Source organism: Drosophila innubila (assembly GCF_004354385.1).
Source record: "Drosophila innubila isolate TH190305 chromosome 2L unlocalized genomic scaffold, UK_Dinn_1.0 4_B_2L, whole genome shotgun sequence".
NCBI classification, from domain to species: domain Eukaryota; kingdom Metazoa; phylum Arthropoda; class Insecta; order Diptera; family Drosophilidae; genus Drosophila; species Drosophila innubila.
Genome location: NW_022995372.1, coordinates 17384368 through 17405277, shown reverse-complemented (window position 1 = coordinate 17405277; position 20910 = coordinate 17384368). Strand labels below are relative to the sequence as shown.

Here is a 20910-nt window from a genome sequence, read left to right as displayed (position 1 = left end):
CCTCAATTTGAGATTGATATTCAAAGCACCTCAAGGCAACATTGTGGAATTATGTCGAGCATAGAATTTTGAATATTGAACTATTTTAGGAATGTATTGAAACTATTACAGATTGTTTGTAATTCTGAAATAACATATCTTTGTTGTTATTGTATCTGTGCAGCCATCAGCTTGTGGTTCTACATAGTTATTGTTAATTACGAGCACTAGAATTGTGATTGTTTTCATCGTTTTATATTTGTTAAGCCAAACACACATTTAATCAAAATACCACACAATAATATCCATTGTTTTCTTTGTGAATATGGTCCTGATAGCTTGGCTATCTCCGGTAAGGCTGGTCACAAATTGGAAAGAGCTTAGTGCTCACATTACAAACATTCACGTTCGCATTCCCATTTGGCATGGGGCGAATGGGGCTCCCACTTCATCCCTTAATTGCCGCATTAGACGGTGCATTTGCCTTGTGTGAAAGTCAGACTCGTTGCCATGCCACAGTCAACCTGTGCCCCAAACCATTGGAGACTCCAATTGAGTTCCAAGCTCCCATTGTAACTCAGCCTTTTTATGTTTTTTTTTTTTTGGTTTGTCTGCGGCTGTCGCTCGCTTAATCGTTGCCAATCTGTCCGTCTGTCTGACTCTCAGTCTGTGGCATTGATTTTCGCTTTTAGCATAGTCTACTTTTAGGCTCACAGCACGTCATGCGGCCGGAATCGGGCACGGCCTGCTGATTACGGCAGGCAATGTTCAGCCAGCTGCCAGCTTTTGGCCACTGAAGCAATTGTTGTTAACGCGTTTTCCATTTTATTGCATTAATGTTTGATTTGGTTTTGCTTTACTCCCACACTGCTCTTTTGGCCTTGCTACGCTTGAATTGATTGCTCTGTGTAGATTCATGTATCCGTATCTCATTCTGGGTGTATGTGTGTGTTTGTATCTGTATCTTTTTGTTGTTTCGCGTTACTCTTATTGCCACATAGTTCTATGGCACTTGTGCGCATTGAAATTCGATTTCGTTGCCAGTTTTCGACTTGGTTTCACTTCGTTTCGTTTCTTTTCGTTTCGCTTCAGCTGTCGACAGTATCAAACCTCGCCCCCAATTGTGCCACGCCCCCGCCTCGTCGTTCACACGCTGCGTAATGTGTTAATGTGCTTTTTATGTTACAAATGAGTCAATTTTTATGATTTAATGTTACTCGGCGCCTCGTCCAATTCGAACTTTGATAACGGTTTGGCATTTTTCTTACATTGATTACCCCAATATGGATCCACAGTATGACCGGGAAAATACATAAATTTGCTTGCTTATTGAATTATTTATAACATTTTATTGAATTTCTTCATTGCCACACATTATTTCATTCATTTCATGTAACTCTGGCATTGATTTGGGTCGGGTTTCGGGAGGCATACAAAATTTATAGGTATTTTCCATTTTAAAACAATTTTTCTTATGCTTCACTTAACTGAAACAAACTTGAGGATGTGTCCCTCTATCTACCACTCACTTTCTCCTAATGACTTGGGAAGAGAAGCATGTTTTAATAATTTAATTTACTAAAAACGCACACCGTAAGATATTTTCATTAAATTTTGTCAAGCTCAAAGCTGCTTCGAATGCGGATGCTCTCAAAAATTTTCACATACGTGTACATAGATAAACAAATACAGATACGAAGTACTTCTAAAGGTGACAGCTTGTACGTGAACTGGTCGGAAAATTCCAAGAAAATTACAACGCCAGCTAAGTGCCGCATTAGAGGAGAATTTCTATTCTAAGAAAAGCAGTAACTGAACAACTATAAGAATTATAGCAGTAACTAACTCTGCATTATACGAAAGTTTAAGAAGATTAGAAGTTTGTGGGCATCCTAAAACACAAATGGAAAACTAAATCACAAACCCAACTTAGTAGCTACTAATCTCAGTTAGGTCTTACTTTAAATAGTCCATTAGGCATTTGCTTTATGCGTTATTTGATAGAATGCTGTACATGACACAAGCTTTTAAATATTTATTAAAAATTAAATATTTTAATTTATTCTTGAAGAGAGTATCGCGCCTTTTAAGGACATGTGATGTATCATATGATAGGTTTTGAAACACACATCGAAAATGTTTTTAGATTTTGATACACTTGTTTCAAGAGATATTTACAATTAACTTATATTTTTAACTTTTATAAAAAAGAATTAAAAATAACTTTAATTTTAAAAATAATTATTATTTGTCTTTATAATAATTTAATTATCTTTATAATGAAAATTTAAAATAACAGTTATGGCATGATTTTTAAATAAAAATACAAATTATTACTTAATTATTATTTGTAATTGTTGCCCAAGTAGATACTCGTATCATCACAAAATTTCGCATTAAAATTTCCAAGTAAAACGTGCAGCTCTTTCACAATGTGCTGTTAAGGTGTGCACAACAAGCAGCCAGGGCCCGGACTCAGGCTCAGTCAACAGGTCAACACAATTGAGACGCTTTCAGGCAGCAAATTGTGTGGCGCGCATGCGTAACGAGAAGCGGCAGCAACATGCAACAGCAGCAGCAACAACAACAGCAGCAGCAGCAGATAAACCATTGGCAGTGCCAGTTAAATTTAGATACCCAGAGCAAATACCATGGAAATGTTTGCTGCGGTAATTGAAAGACAAACAGAAGACAGAGCCGACAACAAGTTGACAAGTGGCCAACAGAAGACTAGAAGACTGCACATGTGTAGACGACAACAATGCGACCGAGTCGACCCCGGGAGACAACTCAATCGACTGGAGGTTGGGCCTAGTCGGATCTTGCATCTTGGATCTCGGATCTTGTGTCTTGAGCTTATGTTGGCCCCGAGACTATTTGCCTACGCATAGCTGTAGAGTTGGGCTATTTGCTCAAAACGTTTTCACTCCGACAACTGCAACTGCAACTGCTACTTTGAGGCCAAGAAAAGAAAAAGAAAAACAGTTACAGCTCCTTGTCTATTTTTGTTTAATCAAGAGTGACGTTAGGGTTGGGTTTGGATCAAGAGAGACTCCACCAGCATATTTGGGCAGCTGTAGCGGTATTATGAACATTAAATATGCTTTGAGTAGAATGCAAGATTAGAAAAGGCATGCGAATTGGCAACAGTTTTTAAGTTGCTGGGAAGTTCAGCCAGAGTAATGGATAAAACAAAGCCGGGTGGGTTATCAAGGTTATGTCAATCTCTAAACAAAATCTAAAGAACATAGTCTCACATTTGTTGGCATTTCAACAGCAGTAGTGACAAAGCTGCGAACAGTCATATTTAAATTTTAAAATAGCAAAGGAAAAACTGAATATATTAATCCATTTAAAAAGTATTGAAATCACGGTTAGATAGAAAAAAGTGCTATCATCTTCAAAATAATTAATAAAAGATTCTTTTAAGAACTAACAATTAATTGTGAAATGGAAGATATAATAGATATAAATTCGACAACATTTGCTATCACTTTTCAAACTAAACATATATATACTTTAATCTGGAAAATTCTTGTTTTAAGCGTCAGTTCGTAAGGCCTTTAAAATGTATAAGATATAGGTTACTTTCTCTTTCACTCTTTCTCTTTCTCTCTCTCTCTCTCTCTCTCTCTCTTGCGTCCACTCTTTTTCTATGTCTCTGCGCCAGTATAACCCACATTAGAGGCTGCTTTAGCTTTATCTTCTGGTCCTTGCCTGGGTTGGGCACATAGCATAATGGCCTTTGTGTTATGCTTTTATGATTACAGTAAAAACAAAAAGGCAAACTGAGGCTGTAGTTCATCCTGATGCTGGGGCTGAAACTGGCGTTAACCTTTGCACAACGCAAATTGCATACGAGACGAATGGACAACAACAGAAGAAGGAACAATAAGTAAGAGTACTCACATTATGAGTACTCGAAAAAGGGAATACCCTGTGTGCTTGTCTCCTCAAGAAATTCAAGCAATACTATTTGCACTTCTTCTTGACTTTTATTAATTATAAGACAAATATTATTCAAAACTTAAAATAAAATTAGGAGCGGAAAAGAAAAAACTAAAATTTATTTTTATAAACCTTTAAATGTATAACGAATTATTAATTGGATTTTATTTGTGGCAAATTGTTGTACAATTTTCTAGATAGACAGATGATATAGTGAATTTAAAATATACTTAATTTGAATTTGAAATACAGTAACCTAAATAATTTTTTATTCTTTTAGTCGAAGATCCCATGTGGAAGCTATCAAGGAATAAAGGGTATTACAGTTAGAACAACATGTGCGTCTTTTTATCGATTTCTTGGGTTGTGCCATAAAACGCTAATGGCCGCCACCTCATGTCCTTCCTACGTCTTCCGTCTCTCTCGGTTGTCGCCATTTTGCTTTTCATATTTTCTATTGAGCTTTAAGCCGTTGACTTTGTTGTTGACGTTGTTGCAGACGTTGTTGTTGTTGTTATTGTTGCATTGGCTTTCTCTTAAGCCATGCTCGCCATTTTTATTGTCATCTTTTCCGTTGTCATCGCATCGCTTCGGCGTGTTTGCCATTTTTCTAGGTTTTTGCCAGCGTCGCGACGCGTCGCCTTCGTACAATTTCCACTTGACACAATGGCACACAAAATGCAAAACTCTTTTGCAGTTTTCCCCATTCTCTACTCTACCCATACTACGCCATACTCTATTCTTGTTACTGTCTGTTGTCTTGTCGGTTGTTAGTTGGCTTCTGTAAAGTGTTGCCGGCATTTCAATTGTATGCTTTTATATGTTTGCGGCCTGTTAGCAAACGAAACGCAAACCGAAGCAAAACTTGTCCTCAGCATGTCATTTTCCATTTTCCATTCTCCATATCCCATTTACTTTTCTTTTGGCAGCTGTTTTTCTTCACTCTCTTCTAGCTAGTTGCAAGTCGGCTTTGGCTTTGCCTTCCATGTCATGTTTGTTGTTGCAGCTTTCTTAAGTCATTATTGTCGGGGCGCAATAACTGTGACAAAGTCATCTTTTGTGGTACGTGTTCTCCGCAGTTCCGTTCCGTTCTCAGTTCGCTCCACTGCGGTTGCACCCAACACCCTCCGTCTTTGAGGTCACACGCCTTTAGTAGGTCGCGCCTGACTTTTGTTTTAATGGTTTGTCATATTTGGATATTCTTGACAGGACAACTGATGGAAATACAACTGTCAACCGTCATATCAGAAAGAAGAAGTCAGTCAAGTAAATCAAGTCCATGGAAACCTGTAATAATTCAAACTAACTATAGTCCTTACGATTTAAAGAAACATGAAGAATTTCAGTTAAATGAACATATACAATTTATATAAAAGAAACATTTATAATATTTGCTTTTCTTTAATACTCGGAAAATATTTCAATAAACTTTATAATACTGATTAAATGGCCAAATTTAATTCACAACCCCAAATCAAAATACTAACATATCTTAAAAAAAAAATAAATATAATACAATACATATTGAAATTTCTTTGAACTTAACACCAGCACAATTTTATTACATAAAAATGGATTCTCAATGGATGGAATAGAATAGAATAATTTCATTTTAATGTAATCTTTTAATTCGCGTTTAGTTGGTATCTGTACACCAGGTTAATTTAAAAATATTTTTGAAAATAAATCATTAACATTTTTTTTTTGAGTTTCTCCTATCAAATTCATTCAAGAATTGCCAACTCTAAAGCATTCAATAAGCTTTTCTGTAACTCAATTCAATGTCAATATATTTGGGTCCCATTATAATAGCTACATAGGTACGTGCCAACAGGCAATTAAAGACAGCTGACGCTGGTTTTGAGCATAAAAATTAATTTGTTAAAGGATTCGTTGGGTATTCGTAACTTGGCTTGGCTCAAACTCGTCAAGTTAAGCAAAATATTTTGGTAAAGAGCGCACAAGAAAGAAAAAAAAAACAATTTAATTAAAAACTCGACGAACTGATGCCGTCAGCCACTAGATGGCGCTGTTCTGTGAATGTGTTGAGCGATAGAAAGGAAAGCGTCAGCTTTTGTTTTGCTACGATTGAAAGGGGAAAGGAGAAGGCAGAGGAAGAGGTGTTCTTTACAAATGTCGGCGGCGACGTCTTTATGACAATCGTAAAAAATAATTTTTAGTAGCTTACAAGCCGCTGGCTGAAGGACGAAGGAAGTGAGGGAGGTAGGGAAGTAGGCAAGGAGGCTGTTAGAGATGGAGTTGAGCCGTTGCCTTGGCATTTTAATTGCATCAAGTGCCATTAAAAACGTTGAAAGAAAAATTGGAAATTAAATGAAAAATAAATATGTGTAGGAGAGGGTAAAATGAATTGCGCAAGAGAATGGGAGAGTTAAAAAGAGCTAGATGGTGAGTGAGAGGGAAGCTCACACACACACACAACCACATGTGAAATTGAAAACGCAAATATTTTACCGTCACCTGTGTTTTTTTTTTCACTTTCCACACGTGCCATAAGCAAGGCAATGAGATTGTCAACCCTTCAACTGTGCTACTTATTAGACAGACCCCCTCAGCATGTTAGAGGCACTCAAACATATGTGGCTTTATCACGAATAGGAATACGAATGCAAGTGTGAGTATGAGTAGGAGCATGAATACAAGTATACTCAAAATGTGTAAGCAGCTTAAGTTTTGTCTCGTACCGAGCCCCCAAGCACAGGCCAGAAGTTAAGTTGGCCAACCAAACGAACTTCATTTACTGCAAATCAGCTTAACTTTTTGCGTTATAAACTGTAGCATATTCTTCAAACCTTTTCCCCCAATTGTGGGTGCGAGCATCCTTAAAGGGGCTAGCCTCAAATAGAAATCTAGACAACCTCATTAAAAATAAGAAAACATCTAGCAAACAAGCTGCAAACGAAACTTGATAAAGACTCCGACTTTGACTCCTACTACATCTCATATGCCCCAATGCATAACAAAAAGGATACGCAAATTCATAGCAAGATATGAAAAAACGAAAGGAAAAATTATATAAAAATACACATATCTGCCTAGGGGCTAAATCTTCTCTCTGTCTCTCTTAGAAAAAAAGGGTCGACTTACTCTGGGGAAGTTTCATTGTGCTTAGCACAACAAACCAATTGGACACCTAAGCTACAAAGGGGTTTCTGGTCTATTTTGCCGAAACATATGCAAATTAGATTTAGCATACAGCAAACTGTACAATAAATAAGGCAAAAAACTTGAAATTTAGAAACGAGCATGTATTGTATAAGAGCATTTAAATAAATAATGTACCCAAATATTCACTGCATTCAAATGAAGTAAGTGAACAAATTAGCAGGATATATTCGTACGCACAACACAATGCACAATGGAAGAGTTTTCAAAAGCACTCAGGCTAAGCTGGACAGAGTAACAAAGCAGTTGATTTCAGTATAAATTATGGGATAGTTTTTCTGTTTAGACCTTTAAATTTATAATTTAAGATTTTAGAATTAAAATGATACACATATATTTTTAGATTTAGCGGGAAAAAATTTAGAAATTAAAGAAACATGGTAAATTATGGCAGATATTTTAATGATAGTTCAAATATAAACTATTTTTTCAAGTAAGTTTCAAAACTATAAATATTGCAATGAAATTTTGTCAAATTTAAGTAAATTTTCCCTTTAGTTTTAAGGCTTTGCAAGCTTTAAATATTTATACCTAATTTTGGTTGCATGTTAGAAAAGTTTTGTAGTATTTTACAATATTAATTTATCAGCATTGAAAAGTTGACAAGAGTTTTCCAATATTATCAACATGTGCTAACAATTTAATACTGCCAGCTGCTTTTTCGCACTGTCCGTTGATATCTACATACACAAACACATAGTTAGCGTCGAACTTGCTACGTGCTACATGACGCTGCCACATATTTATGCATATATTTTCATAATTATCTAAATAAATGTGTGTAAGGCCACAACACACAAGTGAAAGCGACATGAATTTATATTAAAAACGAGCAGAACTTTGCCACAGTCCGGGACCTAGTACCCCATAAATGTAGGTATCTGTATCTGTGTGTGTGTGTGTGTGTGTGTGCGAGAGAAAGAGTGAGTGTATCTGGTGGTTGACTCTAATTTCAGCCACGTTTACAGCCATTCCAGGCATGGCTTGGTCGCATAAAGTAACCCAAGACCTAGTTAGACTTGCCTGCCAACTAACTGCATCATATACTATATGTATGCGTGTGTGTGTGTGTGCAAATGCAACATTACGGGCACTTAGTTGTGTTGGTGTGCTGCAGTTATGCGATAGCTGCAGCCTTTTATGGCATATTTTAGTAGCTTTGCCTAAATAAAAGTGGCGCTTGGTGCCATTTTCTGCTGCTGCCTGCAGCTGACCATAACGCCCCAAAGTATGCAACACAGCTCACACACACAGAGACAGTGGCAAAAAACACCAAAAGAATGCAACAATTTGCTGCAAAACGAAACCTCAGCACCAAGACGCAAAAGCAGTAGTAAGAATATTTGTGTACCCTATGAGAATTTTGGTAAGTTACAGAATAAATCGAATTATATATGTACATCAAGTATACACTGTTACCTAAGTAATTGTTTTGACAAAAAAATAAATCATTTCTAAGCTCTTTATAATTTTTTTAATATGCGAAAATTGATAAGAGGTGCTAAAACAAGCTTATTTTTTGAGTATAAATAGTAGATACTATCTTTTATTTTTGAGATATAGCGTAAGCATATATATTTTTAGATTTTTAGGGTACCTCAAAGTCGACATCTCAAAGAGTCTTGTTTTTTTAAGTAAGCATAAAATTTTCACACTGCACATTTTAAATTCGTTCGTATTGCACACTTTTTAGGGGACGAGGGGCTCTTTGCATTCTGGCACGTTGTGCCATGAAAAGTAGACAAAAAGTGAAAAAAGTTTCGGGTGTTATATAAGAAGCAATATAAGTATCCAAGTATCTGCCTCGTTAGTACTAAATGAGATGGCGAAGGTATCGTCATGGCAATGCTTATAACGAAACTAATGAAAGGCTTCAATCTAAAACTGGTCCTTCCTCTTTCACAAGAATATTCCACACTTATTCCATACTTACAGCCGGCATTATAGAAGTGTAGCATGCTTTTAGGCACTCAACATGGCCAAACACTTCTCAAGCCCCTTTTACTGAATGCTTGATGCCAACGACCATTATTTGCCCAATTTGAATGCGCATTGAGAAAACATTTGCAGTCTTGTCATGCAAATGATGCTAAAATGCCATCCCAGGTGACCCATATGTTAGCGGTAATAAACAGCCGCAACCAGAGAGAGAGAGAGAGAGAGAGAGAGAAAGACAGACAGGAATAAAGATTTTGTGAGTTGACGAATATTCAACACTCTATAAGATAAAGCAAACAGTATGTATGTATTTATGTAAAAATCGATGCAGCAAATGGAATTTTATTAAAGTATTTGCATGATTATTATTTATATATACATATATTGATATATTAAAAATAGTAAAAATCTTAAAATAAAATGAGTAGTCGAATAAAATTAAGTTAACATAATTTTAAATTTTAGTGAAAGGCAAAAAATATTTTAATGATTTAACGTTTGTAGCAAGGATAAGGGTAATTACATGTTTCTGGATAATTTTGCTCAGCAAATAGTTTCCAAACTTCACAACAATTTTAAGGTATCCTACTGGTAGAAAAATAAAACAAACAAAGGCGTAAAAGTTAACGGGAAAAATGTCAAGTCCCCGGAGCCGGAGAGCGGGTCACAACTCATTGGATTTATGACAACAGAATTGATATTAATGTAGAAAAGTCACCTTTTACCGGCAAATAGGCAAACCAACGAGAGATTGGTAAAGAGAGCATCGAGTAGGGAGGAAGGGAGAGGCGTAAGGGAGGGAGGCTTGGCAGGCAGTCAGCTTGCCGGCCTTCCACTGCCTATTTTGCATATGAGTTTTGCCTCGACCTGCTGTCTCGACGTGTTGTAAACCGCGATTAACGTAAATAGCGGAAAAAATGGCGCACAGTGGCTGCAAAAAAATATGGCACAGATAGGCACAGACAAACACGCACACAGCCAGCGAATGTGGTCGGAGCGAAAAAAAGATATATATATGCATCAGAAAAGAAGAAGCAGACCAGAAGGCAAAGCCAGAGTCAGATCCAGAACATAATGTAGGTCAGGGCGGGATATGTGCGAGCTGACTCCAGTGCAGATAGTATACAGCAGCCCCAACGCCCCCTGCTCCCCCTCCCTCTGCACCAGTGTAAAGTGTGGCGCCTGCCATGCGGAAAATTTGTAGCAATTTTCACAAAACGATGCAACTGCTGAGGCAACAGCCACTGTTGTTGTTGACGTTGATGTTGCTGTTGATGTTAATGCTAAAGCTACAACAACAACAACAAGAACACCACTTACTCTCACTGCAACTTGGGCAGTTAATTAGCAGCTGAAGTTTTTTATTAGATTGTCGATTAGCTAAAGCTACTACGAGGTACGTTGCAATTAAAAACTGCTGATGAACGCATAGATAATGCACAATGATAAAAAAAAATAGACAGACATAGGTAGTATTAACACTAAAATCTATCCAGAAGCAAAAGAGTTTAAAGACAAAAACTGACAGGAGGAAAAAATACTCCGTTTTTACAAACAAGTTAACATATAGTGAATATATAAGAAAAATAAAATTGGGCAGCAAATTTTATAATAATTATGAAACAAGAAGTTGTATTATTCCCTGATTAATATTGTTGGCTGAAACAATTAAAGAAAAATGTAAAGTAATTGAAACAATAAAAATAGATAGATGGAAGTAATACTTAAAGTCGATTATTATTATGAATGCAAAACAATTTCATTTGAAGAACTTTTTAAATTGACATTTGCAACAGCACAAAAAGGGGCAGCAATAAAATGCGCAAGCAAACAACATGTTGCATAAGTAAATACGCTTTGATATGGCATATTCTCCCCAACTGAATATATGTATTTACAATACCTATCTCCCTTTTGCTTTCCGTCCCTTTCTGTTTATGACTTTATTCTGTAGTCCATGGCAAACAGTGCAAATTGTTTAAATGACTTTGCATGAGTCAATAACTTGCATGATTTACTGCACTTTCCCCTTCATCACTCTCTCGCCCCGGCTATGCTATTCTAATACAATCCAACTATGTATAAACTAGATAAAATATGAATATGAACATATAACGTATGTCACACACACACACACACACTCAAACAGTTGTGTTCCTATAAAGAAATTGTCGCAATGCAGTTGCAATTTTTGAGTTTTGTGATAAAGTTGCAGTTTGAGTTTCGAGTCGAGTTTAGTTTAGTTTAGTTTTGTTGAGTTGAGTTGAGCTGAGTTTCTCATTTTTCTATAGCTGAAAGTTTCTACAGCAGCACAGCATGCGGTTAACTTTTTTGCTTTCGCCTGTTTTCGAAGGAAAAGCGAAAGTGAAAACTGTCAAACTGCCGCAGCTGTTCAGCCAAATAATTCATAAATTGAACGCGAATGTTGCTGTCAAATAAAAGATGTATAAAAAAGATGTTGAAAAGTCATTCAATGATGATTAAGTATGGAAACTGACGACACGATACACATAATAAAATAATTTATTTAATAAATATTGGCACGTTATTCAATTTTATTATAAACATGCAAATTAGTCCATAATAATTGAATAATAGCAAATAATTTGACAACTGAAAAGTCCGTATATTAAAATATTAATTATGATTTATTATGACAATATATGCTTAATTATTATGACAGTATACAGATAAATATTCCAGAAAATGAACATGGAATAAAACAATCCGGGACTATTACACAGTTGGAAATTAAGTTTCTGACCTGATTTTACCTTCGAGCCTTACAGTTAGCAATCAGAGCTATTGATTGACCAACGGACGAGTTTTATTGGTGTCTACGTTCAGTTAACAATATTTAATTACAAACAGCCATGGCACTCGAAATGCGGTTCAATTACAGACACGTTCAATACGGAAAAATGTTTAAAAAAATTAATTTAATTAAATAATTATCGCCAATGCAAATAAAAAAAAAATATCGCCATGTTGCACATGTAGAACAAAAAGCAAAAATCAAAAAACATTGACAATGAACACGTATTGGTCCGTTAAAATCCAAGTGGGCGTGGTCGGGTGATGAGTCAATTCATGTGGTTATGAATTTATTAATTGATTAAAATTGTTCATAAGCCATAAAAAAAATCAAACTGAGCACAGCCAAAAAGACGACAATTGTATAAATTACAAAACAAATATCAACAAAAAAATTAGACATAAAATTAAATGTATTTATTTAATCAGAATATTACAGATACACAAATTTGAAAATGATTTTAAAATATTCTGCATATAATTCAAACAAGTTCGAAATATGATCTTGTTAATATACATGTCCATAATATGTAATTTATAGTTAAAATAGTACAATAAATATTTTTTTAACAAAAAATATCCAAAAAGATAAATATTTTTTTAACAAAAAATATCCAAAAAGAGATATAAATATTATATTTATTAACTAAAAAACTAGTAATAGAAGAAAGTTATACAAAAATTTGCCCAACTGATTTTACTTATTTTATTTGTTGTAGACTCAAGGTGGACAACAATGGAGGTGCCTGGTGTCCAAAGCACATGGTCTCGCGGGGACTCAAGGAATATCTGCAAATTGATCTGCTGCAGGTGCATTTGGTCAGCGCCATACGCACACAGGGTCGGTTTGGTAAAGGTCAGGGGCAGGAGTATACGGAGGCCTATGTGCTGGAGTATTGGAGGCCGGGATTTGAGAAATGGCTGCGCTGGAAGAGTATACAGGGCAAAGAGGTGAGAATGCCAGAATGTGCCAAGCCTCGCTTTGCCATTCACACATTAATCACGGAAGGCGGGACGGGCTGGGAGAGCGATAAGCATCGCAATAACCGCGAGCCACGAACAGATACAAAATGTATCTACATCTTTAGGCTGCACAATTTACGTGCGAATTATCGCGAAACATCGCGAGAATTGCGTAGGTGTCCCTCGATGTTCGTTCCTAGATTGTGCAGGCACAGCCCGATCTCCAATTCCCAATCCCCAATCCCCGAATATGAGCCCGTTTCCGTTCCATCGATTTATTGTGTGCAAGCTACGAAAATCAATTTGAACGCTTTTGATATTGTTTTTGTTTTTTATTTTCGACCAAAGAGCTCAAATTCCCCCACCCACACACAGCTGGGGCATTAATAACGTTTTATTTTTGTATTTTGTTGTATCTTGCAGATACTTCCCGGCAATATAAACACCTACAGCGAGGTGGAGAACGTTTTGCAGCCCAGCATCTTTGCGTCCAAGGTGCGCATCTATCCCTACAGTCAATACGATCGCACAGTCTGTCTGCGCGCCGAGATCGTTGGCTGCGCCTGGGAAGGTAAGTGGTCCAGCCATAGCCATGAATTATAGCTAACATTGCACTCCAGCCCCCAGTCTCCATCCCCGTCCCGTCCCTTCCCCTTCTCCTCTCTCACGCTGCATAACCAGCGTGATGGTCGCACTTGTTCGTGCCTTGCGGCTGGCAAACAGCTAAAGTATCTTTTAGCTGCAGCAAAACGGGAAAGTTGAAAAATCATCAAAAAGAAATTGAAGCCGAGATACCCTATCTAATAATATTAATAATCTTATTAATATTTATTTTATTTATGAGTGCACTCGACCTTTTAAAATTACTTAAAACAAATTAAATATTCCTAAAGTAGCTAAATTAATTTCTATAATTTTCATTTTTTACAATGTCATCCGATTCTCGATTTGTAGGGTATGAAAAGTATCTGCAAGCATGCAATCAAGCGTGCGACCGGTTTTGATGACTTTGTTTTGTATTTGGGACCTCGAGCTAAAAGTTAGTTGGTTTCTTTTATTGTTTTATTTGAAGCCTAGTTGCGCCTCAGTTTAATTTGCAGTATTTCAACGAATTTATCACAACAACAATTTAAATATGTTTCAAAGTTTGGTCATAAGATAGACTTATAATTAGGGAGTAAGCAATGTGCAAATCTTTAAAATATGAGCCCACAAATCGCCTTATTTTGTTGTTTTGATACACATATGCCACATTGGTTGGCTTTTGCCTTTCACTAACTCGTTATCTGACTTTTTGCAGAGGGCATTGTCGCCTACAGCATTCCGAAAGGTGTGCAGCGTGGCATGGAAATCGATCTATCCGATAAGACCTATGATGGCCAAGAGGAAGCCGATCGCTTTGTAAATGGACTTGGCCAATTGGTGGATGGCCAACGCGGCAAGGATAACTTTCGCATGGACATCAATGGCTTTGGTAAAGGTAAAAAATGAACAACAACAAATTGTTGTGTCGACGCGACGGCCGAGATCAAAAGCCATTATTGGCCACATAAAGTATTTTAGTCTAGAACCATTTCAATCGCAGACTGCAGTCACATAAATGTCACATAAAATGGTGCTTAACTGAAATGGAACTAGTTGAATTGCATATCTTATGGATATTACAGTCAGTATTTCTGCTTTTAATTATTACCCATGTGGTCTAGTTTTGTGTACTGTTAATACTTAAAACTGGCTAACAAGCTTCCGCTACAGAAAAAGAGATGATAAAATATAATAGCTGCAGATCTCTTTTGATATTGTAAGCGTAGACTGTATTTTCTTCAAATAGAATTCAGTTTTATTAAGAAAATAATTTATAGGTCTACGGAACTATATATGAATAATTTATTTATTTAAATAAGAAATGAAAAAAATGAGATAAAGTCTAGTCTTTTTCCTTCTTCATACTAACTGAAATACCTTTTATTTTGATTTCAGGTTACGAATGGATTGGCTGGCGTAATGATACTCTTTTCGGTCGGCCTGTGGAAATAACGTTTGAATTTGAAACTGTACGAAATTTCAGTGCAGTTATAATACACACGAACAACATGTTCTCCAAGGATGTACAGGTGAGTCGAATCAAAACCAATCGAGTACACTCAAACAGTACCCATAACTGTCAATTGCAACTGAATTTCATCACATTTTTATTGGCAATTATCCAATCGGAATATAAGAAAAAACAATAATACTGTCGCTGGTGGACAGATAAAATGGAATTTTAAAAATAAAATACAACAATAAATTGTATAAACAAAGTGCGTTTGAAAATCGTAAAAAATCAAGAGCCGGCATGAGGTACAGACCAACAGTTCCCATTCTCATACCCACATACTATGTATACACGTACATACCCATAGTGATACCCATTCTCCATTCACCATTCCCCAGCTGCTAGCCAGCTCCCAGCCAGACAAACTGGCGGCGGCAAACTGAGCAAATAAATGCTAAACAGTTCCGACAACCACAACAACCACATTGCAGTAATAAAATAAATAAAGCGAGGAACAAAAAAAAAAACACGAAATACGAACGATTTTTATAAACAAACCAAATACGAAATTGAACCTAAACAAACCGCAATTGATACGAACTGACTCAGGTGGCACTTGAAAACGTATGTACACTGTGCACTGTACAGTATGTACTCATATATGGCATACCATTATATAGTCAATTTCCTTACTCGTCCAGCTCTTTATCGAAAGTAAACAATGCGAGCAGTCAGTACAATCATCTAATGATTGGGCGCTGTTTTGTTTACCCCCACAAGTTAAATAGAAGAGAGGGATAGGGGGTCCCTCTCTGTTGGCTCATAATCTGGACATAAAACTGAACAGAAATAACAGAAAGCATTTTCAAGTCCATTGACCCAAATTTGCTGTGGCAATGTGTTAACTGGTAGATTGAGATAGCTATGAGCCTGTTGACTGATAAGAACTCTAAAATTGTTTAACTTCAACTGCATTCAAAGGTACGAATGCAACAGCACTATCTTTAATTAAAGCTTGCCTTAGTTCGTGAACAACTCAATTCGATAGGTTTTCTCCTTCCCAATTCTGTCATAAATTTCTTGTAAATTTCCTTGGCTGACAGCTTCGAGTATCGTTCGACAGTTTAATAATTTTTTATATGCGCCCTTGTTTGATCTTATCTTTGGTAACTTCATATATATACATACATGTTCCTGTTCCATATGCTTGTCAAATTTGTGTCAAATTAATCTCGATTTTATTTTGTGGTTGGGCATTATAGACAACTGCCTGTTTTCGAGTCCATTGGAATGTCATAATTATCCATTTAATATGTAGCTTTAATTAGTGATAAGCCTTACATGTTTTTTCGTATATTGAATATATCTAAGTGACAATGCCGACAAAGGTATCGTAGCAATAATGGAATCTTTAGGAATTCTTTCGGTCGCCCATCCATAAAGTCGAATTATTCTTTATAGCCATAGTCCAGTTATCTTATGCTTCTAATAGGCTTATAGGATCGCTGAGTAGTTTTAATGATGATTCTCCATTCTCCAGTTTACTCTTAAATTTATGTGGCTTTTTATATATTTCTTTTAAGCGTGCTCTTCAGCTTTATTTACAGCTCCTCCTCAGCATCCTCATTTAGTGATGACACTCTAGATAGCAACTTTGCTGGCCGGCTTAAGCATTTCGTCTGCTTATAATTTTCAACATTTCAATTACCACAAATTTTCTTGGGCTTTGATTTGTTACCGCCATTTTTGAACTGAATGGGACAGTAGTGCCATTTGCTTGGTTGTCTACCTGGTCAAAAGCGCCATTAATGCCCGCATAAGTCATAAATTACTTAGTCGGAATGCCCCATAAGTCTTTTGGGGGCTGCTCTGGGAAAGTCTGGACAGTTTGCTAAAGTCGTGCCATAAATACTCAAAATGTCATTTGTGATGCATTGATAAGCCTAAAATTATGCTAATTGCGTTTTAATTATGACACGCGTGTGGCTGCTGCACCTTTCACCGCACCTGTGTCCACAGCTCCAGCTCCGTCTCCTGCTCCACCACCAAGTCCAAGACCAAGTCCAAGTCATTACATGTCAGATGTTCGATAAGCCCCTTGAGCTCTTGTGTTGTCGCTTAGCGTCTGTTTGTTTGACTTTGTCTTTAGCATTTCTAATGAGTTACCCCAGCTCCTGCTGTAGCCCATTCCCCTTGTGTACTCTTTAAAATGCGTGCCCAGATTTATAACCCCGATTAAGACATTGTCGTGGGGTCGTCGTCTCTACGTGTGGTCCTATTAATTAGTGTGGGGTACTTTGACTCTTCTGATTGTTTGTAACTGACTTCCGTACAGGCAGTTGGACTGGGAAAATTGGTTGGGAAACAGTTTGACAGGTGGGATTAAACTCAGGACTTTATGAATAGTTATAAATTAAGAACTACTCGAACTGATCCAAAACTTATGGATTAGAGCTTTGTGACAAGCTGTGTTGAATGTTGTGATGAAATTCAATTAGTTTTTATCATGATATAACTTCAATTATTTTTATAACAAAATTGTTATTTTTTCTAATTTCTTATCAGTTTATTGAATTTAACTCGATTTCAAAATATATTATTTGTTAAAAATTCTTAACAAGAGGTTACTAAAATATTAATTTTAATTTTTTAATTTTATATCTAATTTTAATTTTTGTTTAAATTGGAAAATTATTTAACTTATATCAGTCAAATTTATTGAATGACTTTGAATTGTTTTTATACTTAAAGCAAAATTTAAAAATGATTTAACATTTTTTTTTTTTTTAAATCAATTTCATAAAGAGCATTTGAGTTCATATAATACTTAGAACTATAACTAAAGTTGATTCGTTCATATGTGAAAAGCAAACAAGTGAGATTTTATAATTTATTTGCACTGACAGACATAGACCTATCTATTTTCTGTTTTCTATTTGTATTCAATGCATTCAGCAACATACAAAGTCCACAAAACACCTCCAAAACAAATGGCCAAAGGCGTCGACAAATCAACAAGCTAACAACAACTCATTAGCCATGCTCAGCTCAATGGGCAATGGGAAATGGAAAAGACAACACTAACACATCCGGCTGGCCCCAAAAAAATGTAGAAGTAAAAAAGAGTAGCCAATGTGTGTCCAAAAGTAAATGATTATTTTATTTACATTATTTTCTTTTGCTGGTTCGTTTCGCTTTTTTTTTTCTATTTTTTATTACGAGACTTCCGTGAGGTGTTGCTTGACCAAAACTGTCAGCAGAGTTAACAAATATGAGAATACGATTTGCGCGTAAAAAACAAAATAAATGTGATTACTTTAATTATTATGCCACTCACAGATACACACACACACTCGTAGACTTTGACTTGGGGATTGTCCAGCAACTGTTACTCATCTTTTCTTTTCTTTTCCTTGTCATTTCTCTTCCACTCTCTGTCTATCTCACTCTCTGACTTGCAGGTGTTTGTGCACGCCAAAGTTTTCTTCAGCATTGGCGGACGACAGTTCAACGGGGAGCCAGTTCAGTTCTCCTATATGCCTGACCAGGTGCTGGATCATGCACGCGACGTGACAATCAAATTACATCATCGCCTGGGGCGTTATCTGCAGTTGCATTTATATTTCGCCGCCCGCTGGATGATGCTCAGCGAGATTACATTTATATCAGGTAAGAGACTTCAACTCCAACTACAACTACAACTGCAACGCCCGCTGGGCTAAAAAGTGTTGCAGCAAAAATTATTTTATTAAAAAATGTAACGCGAACATGCAAAGGTAAAAGTTGCAAGCGAGAACAAGAAAACAGAATAAAAAGGGTTAACTCACATCTCAGTTTCCAACTTGGCCACCTGCTGCCCCACTTGCAATAAATGTGAATGCATTCGTTGTCAACTCTATAGCCGCTGCTGTGCTGAATGGTAGGGGGGATTAGTTGATGTGCCCCTGTTGTTTGTACTTTAAATTAATTTTTATGTTGGTGGATTTAAGGCCGCGATAAATACATATGTAATTTAATACATATGTAGGCGCATATAAAAATGTATTTATCCATCAAAATCTGAAATCTTTAGTATAAAACTTATTAGAACCATTTATATAAAAAATGTATATAGAAAATATTTTTTTATTAATTATTCAAATTTAGTACAAAGTACTTAGAAAAAGAAGCGGCAGTAAAGAATTGCGCCAAGGAAGTAAAATTATAATCGCTTTTTGATAGAAATAAAAATTGACCCAATATATTCGGCATTTAAATATTTTCTTAACTAAAAAGGGGGCTCCGCCCCCTGCTCGCTTCGCTCACGGTGAGGTGCAGCTACAGTCGAGCACGCTTTTATTTTTATTTTATTTGATTAGTTGATTTTCGACCAATTGCTCCTATGGCAATTATATGATATATGGAACCAAATTAAACCAAATTTGGTCAGAATGTAAAAAACCAACTAAAATGCATATTCTAACAGTTGTTTACAAAAGATATCTCAAAAAACAAAAAACTTTTTCATACTAAAAGTTTATTTTTGACCGATCGGTTTTATGACAGCTATATAATATAGTCGGCCGATTTGAACGAACTTCGACCAGAAAGGACAAAACCAAGTTAAATGCATATTCTATCAGTTTGGTGAAGATATCTCATACTAAAACTTCATTTTTGGTTGAGCGTCTCTATTGCAGCTATATGATATAGTGGACTTGGTCAGGATGTATAATACCAGCCCAGATGCATATTCTATTAGTTTGGTTCTGATATCTCAACAAATAAAAAACTTTTCTATACTTAAACTTCATTTTCGATGTAACGCTCCTATGGCAGCTATATGATATACACTGATAAAAATAATGTTCTAAAATCAAGATTTTGGTCTCAGAACTAAGATTTTTGGTCTAAAAAATGCGTCGAGAACTTCAAATTCTTGAATTAAGAGAACACATCTTGATTTTAAGAACATTTTAAATAAGACCAAGTTCTTATTTTAAGAATAAATGTTCTTAAAATTAAAATCAAAAAATAAAATAAATGAAAATTATTTTTTATATTTATATTTTTTTTTATTTTTAAATTTTGATTTATTTATATTTTATTCTGTTTTAGTAATTTTATAAATGTTATTTTCATTTGTTACAAGGGGGATTCGAACCGCCGCCTACCGCTTCACAACTGAAGCGGCCTCTCTAACCAGAGCGCCACGGTGCCATCACTTGTTTGATACGAAATAGTACCTATTTATACTTTCCTGACAATTTAAGATTTTTATTCTTATATTAAGATTTTAAGATTTTTTAGATTAATAATCTTAGTTTTAGTAATTTGGTCTTAAAATAATCTTATTTTAAGAACAAAATATTTAAGATGAATGTTCTTGATTTTAGAGCTTGGTCTTTTTTTTCAGTATAGTGGACCGATTTTAACCAAATTTAGTCAGGATGTATAATACCAGCTCAGATGCATATTCTATCATTTTGGTTCTGATATCTCAACAAACAAAAAACTGATTTATACTAAAAACTTCATTTTCGATGTATCTTTTCTATGGCAGCTATATGATATAGTAGTCCGATCCATTATACCCTTATTTTGTGCCAATTTTCAATGGGCACAGGGTATAAAAAAGCTACTTAAATTTTCCACTAAAGCTACAAGCTAAAATATATTTTTGGACAGACAAGATAATTTAAATTAAGGAATGTTATCTAGAAATTGTTTTTTTTTTTTTAAATAATTATATATGCCTTAAATTGTTTTAGGATTCGTTATGTTCTTAATTGATATTTGGCAAGATCTATAAATGTGGTATGCATTTTAAAATAAGATTACAGACACTTTAACAGATAAATTCTCTTGGTACATAGATTTCGGTAATTATATGTATTTATAAATAAATACAGATCTTCGAACAAAAGTGTAGAGCAGAGATTGCTTTCAAATAATTTTCCATTGTAGATTGCTATGCTTTTCTTACATATAGTAAATGTTCCAAACTCTATTCAGCTAATGTATTGGGTATAAAATTAAAAGGAATACTAGTCGGCAAATATTGTTTC

The 20910-nt window shown here is 35.6% G+C and overlaps 1 protein-coding gene across 1 annotated transcript in view; it reads left to right on the top strand.

Moving 5' to 3' along the window:
* Window positions 1–20910, top strand: part of LOC117779905 (discoidin domain-containing receptor 2) — a 93777-nt gene that overhangs the window by 14379 nt on the left and 58488 nt on the right. Inside the window, exons 3-7 of the mRNA XM_034616249.1 lie at window positions 12582–12813; window positions 13249–13396; window positions 14126–14305; window positions 14806–14939; window positions 18325–18532. Of these exons, the coding sequence (XP_034472140.1) occupies window positions 12582–12813; window positions 13249–13396; window positions 14126–14305; window positions 14806–14939; window positions 18325–18532 (902 nt within the window). The remainder of the gene's footprint in view (window positions 1–12581; window positions 12814–13248; window positions 13397–14125; window positions 14306–14805; window positions 14940–18324; window positions 18533–20910) is intronic.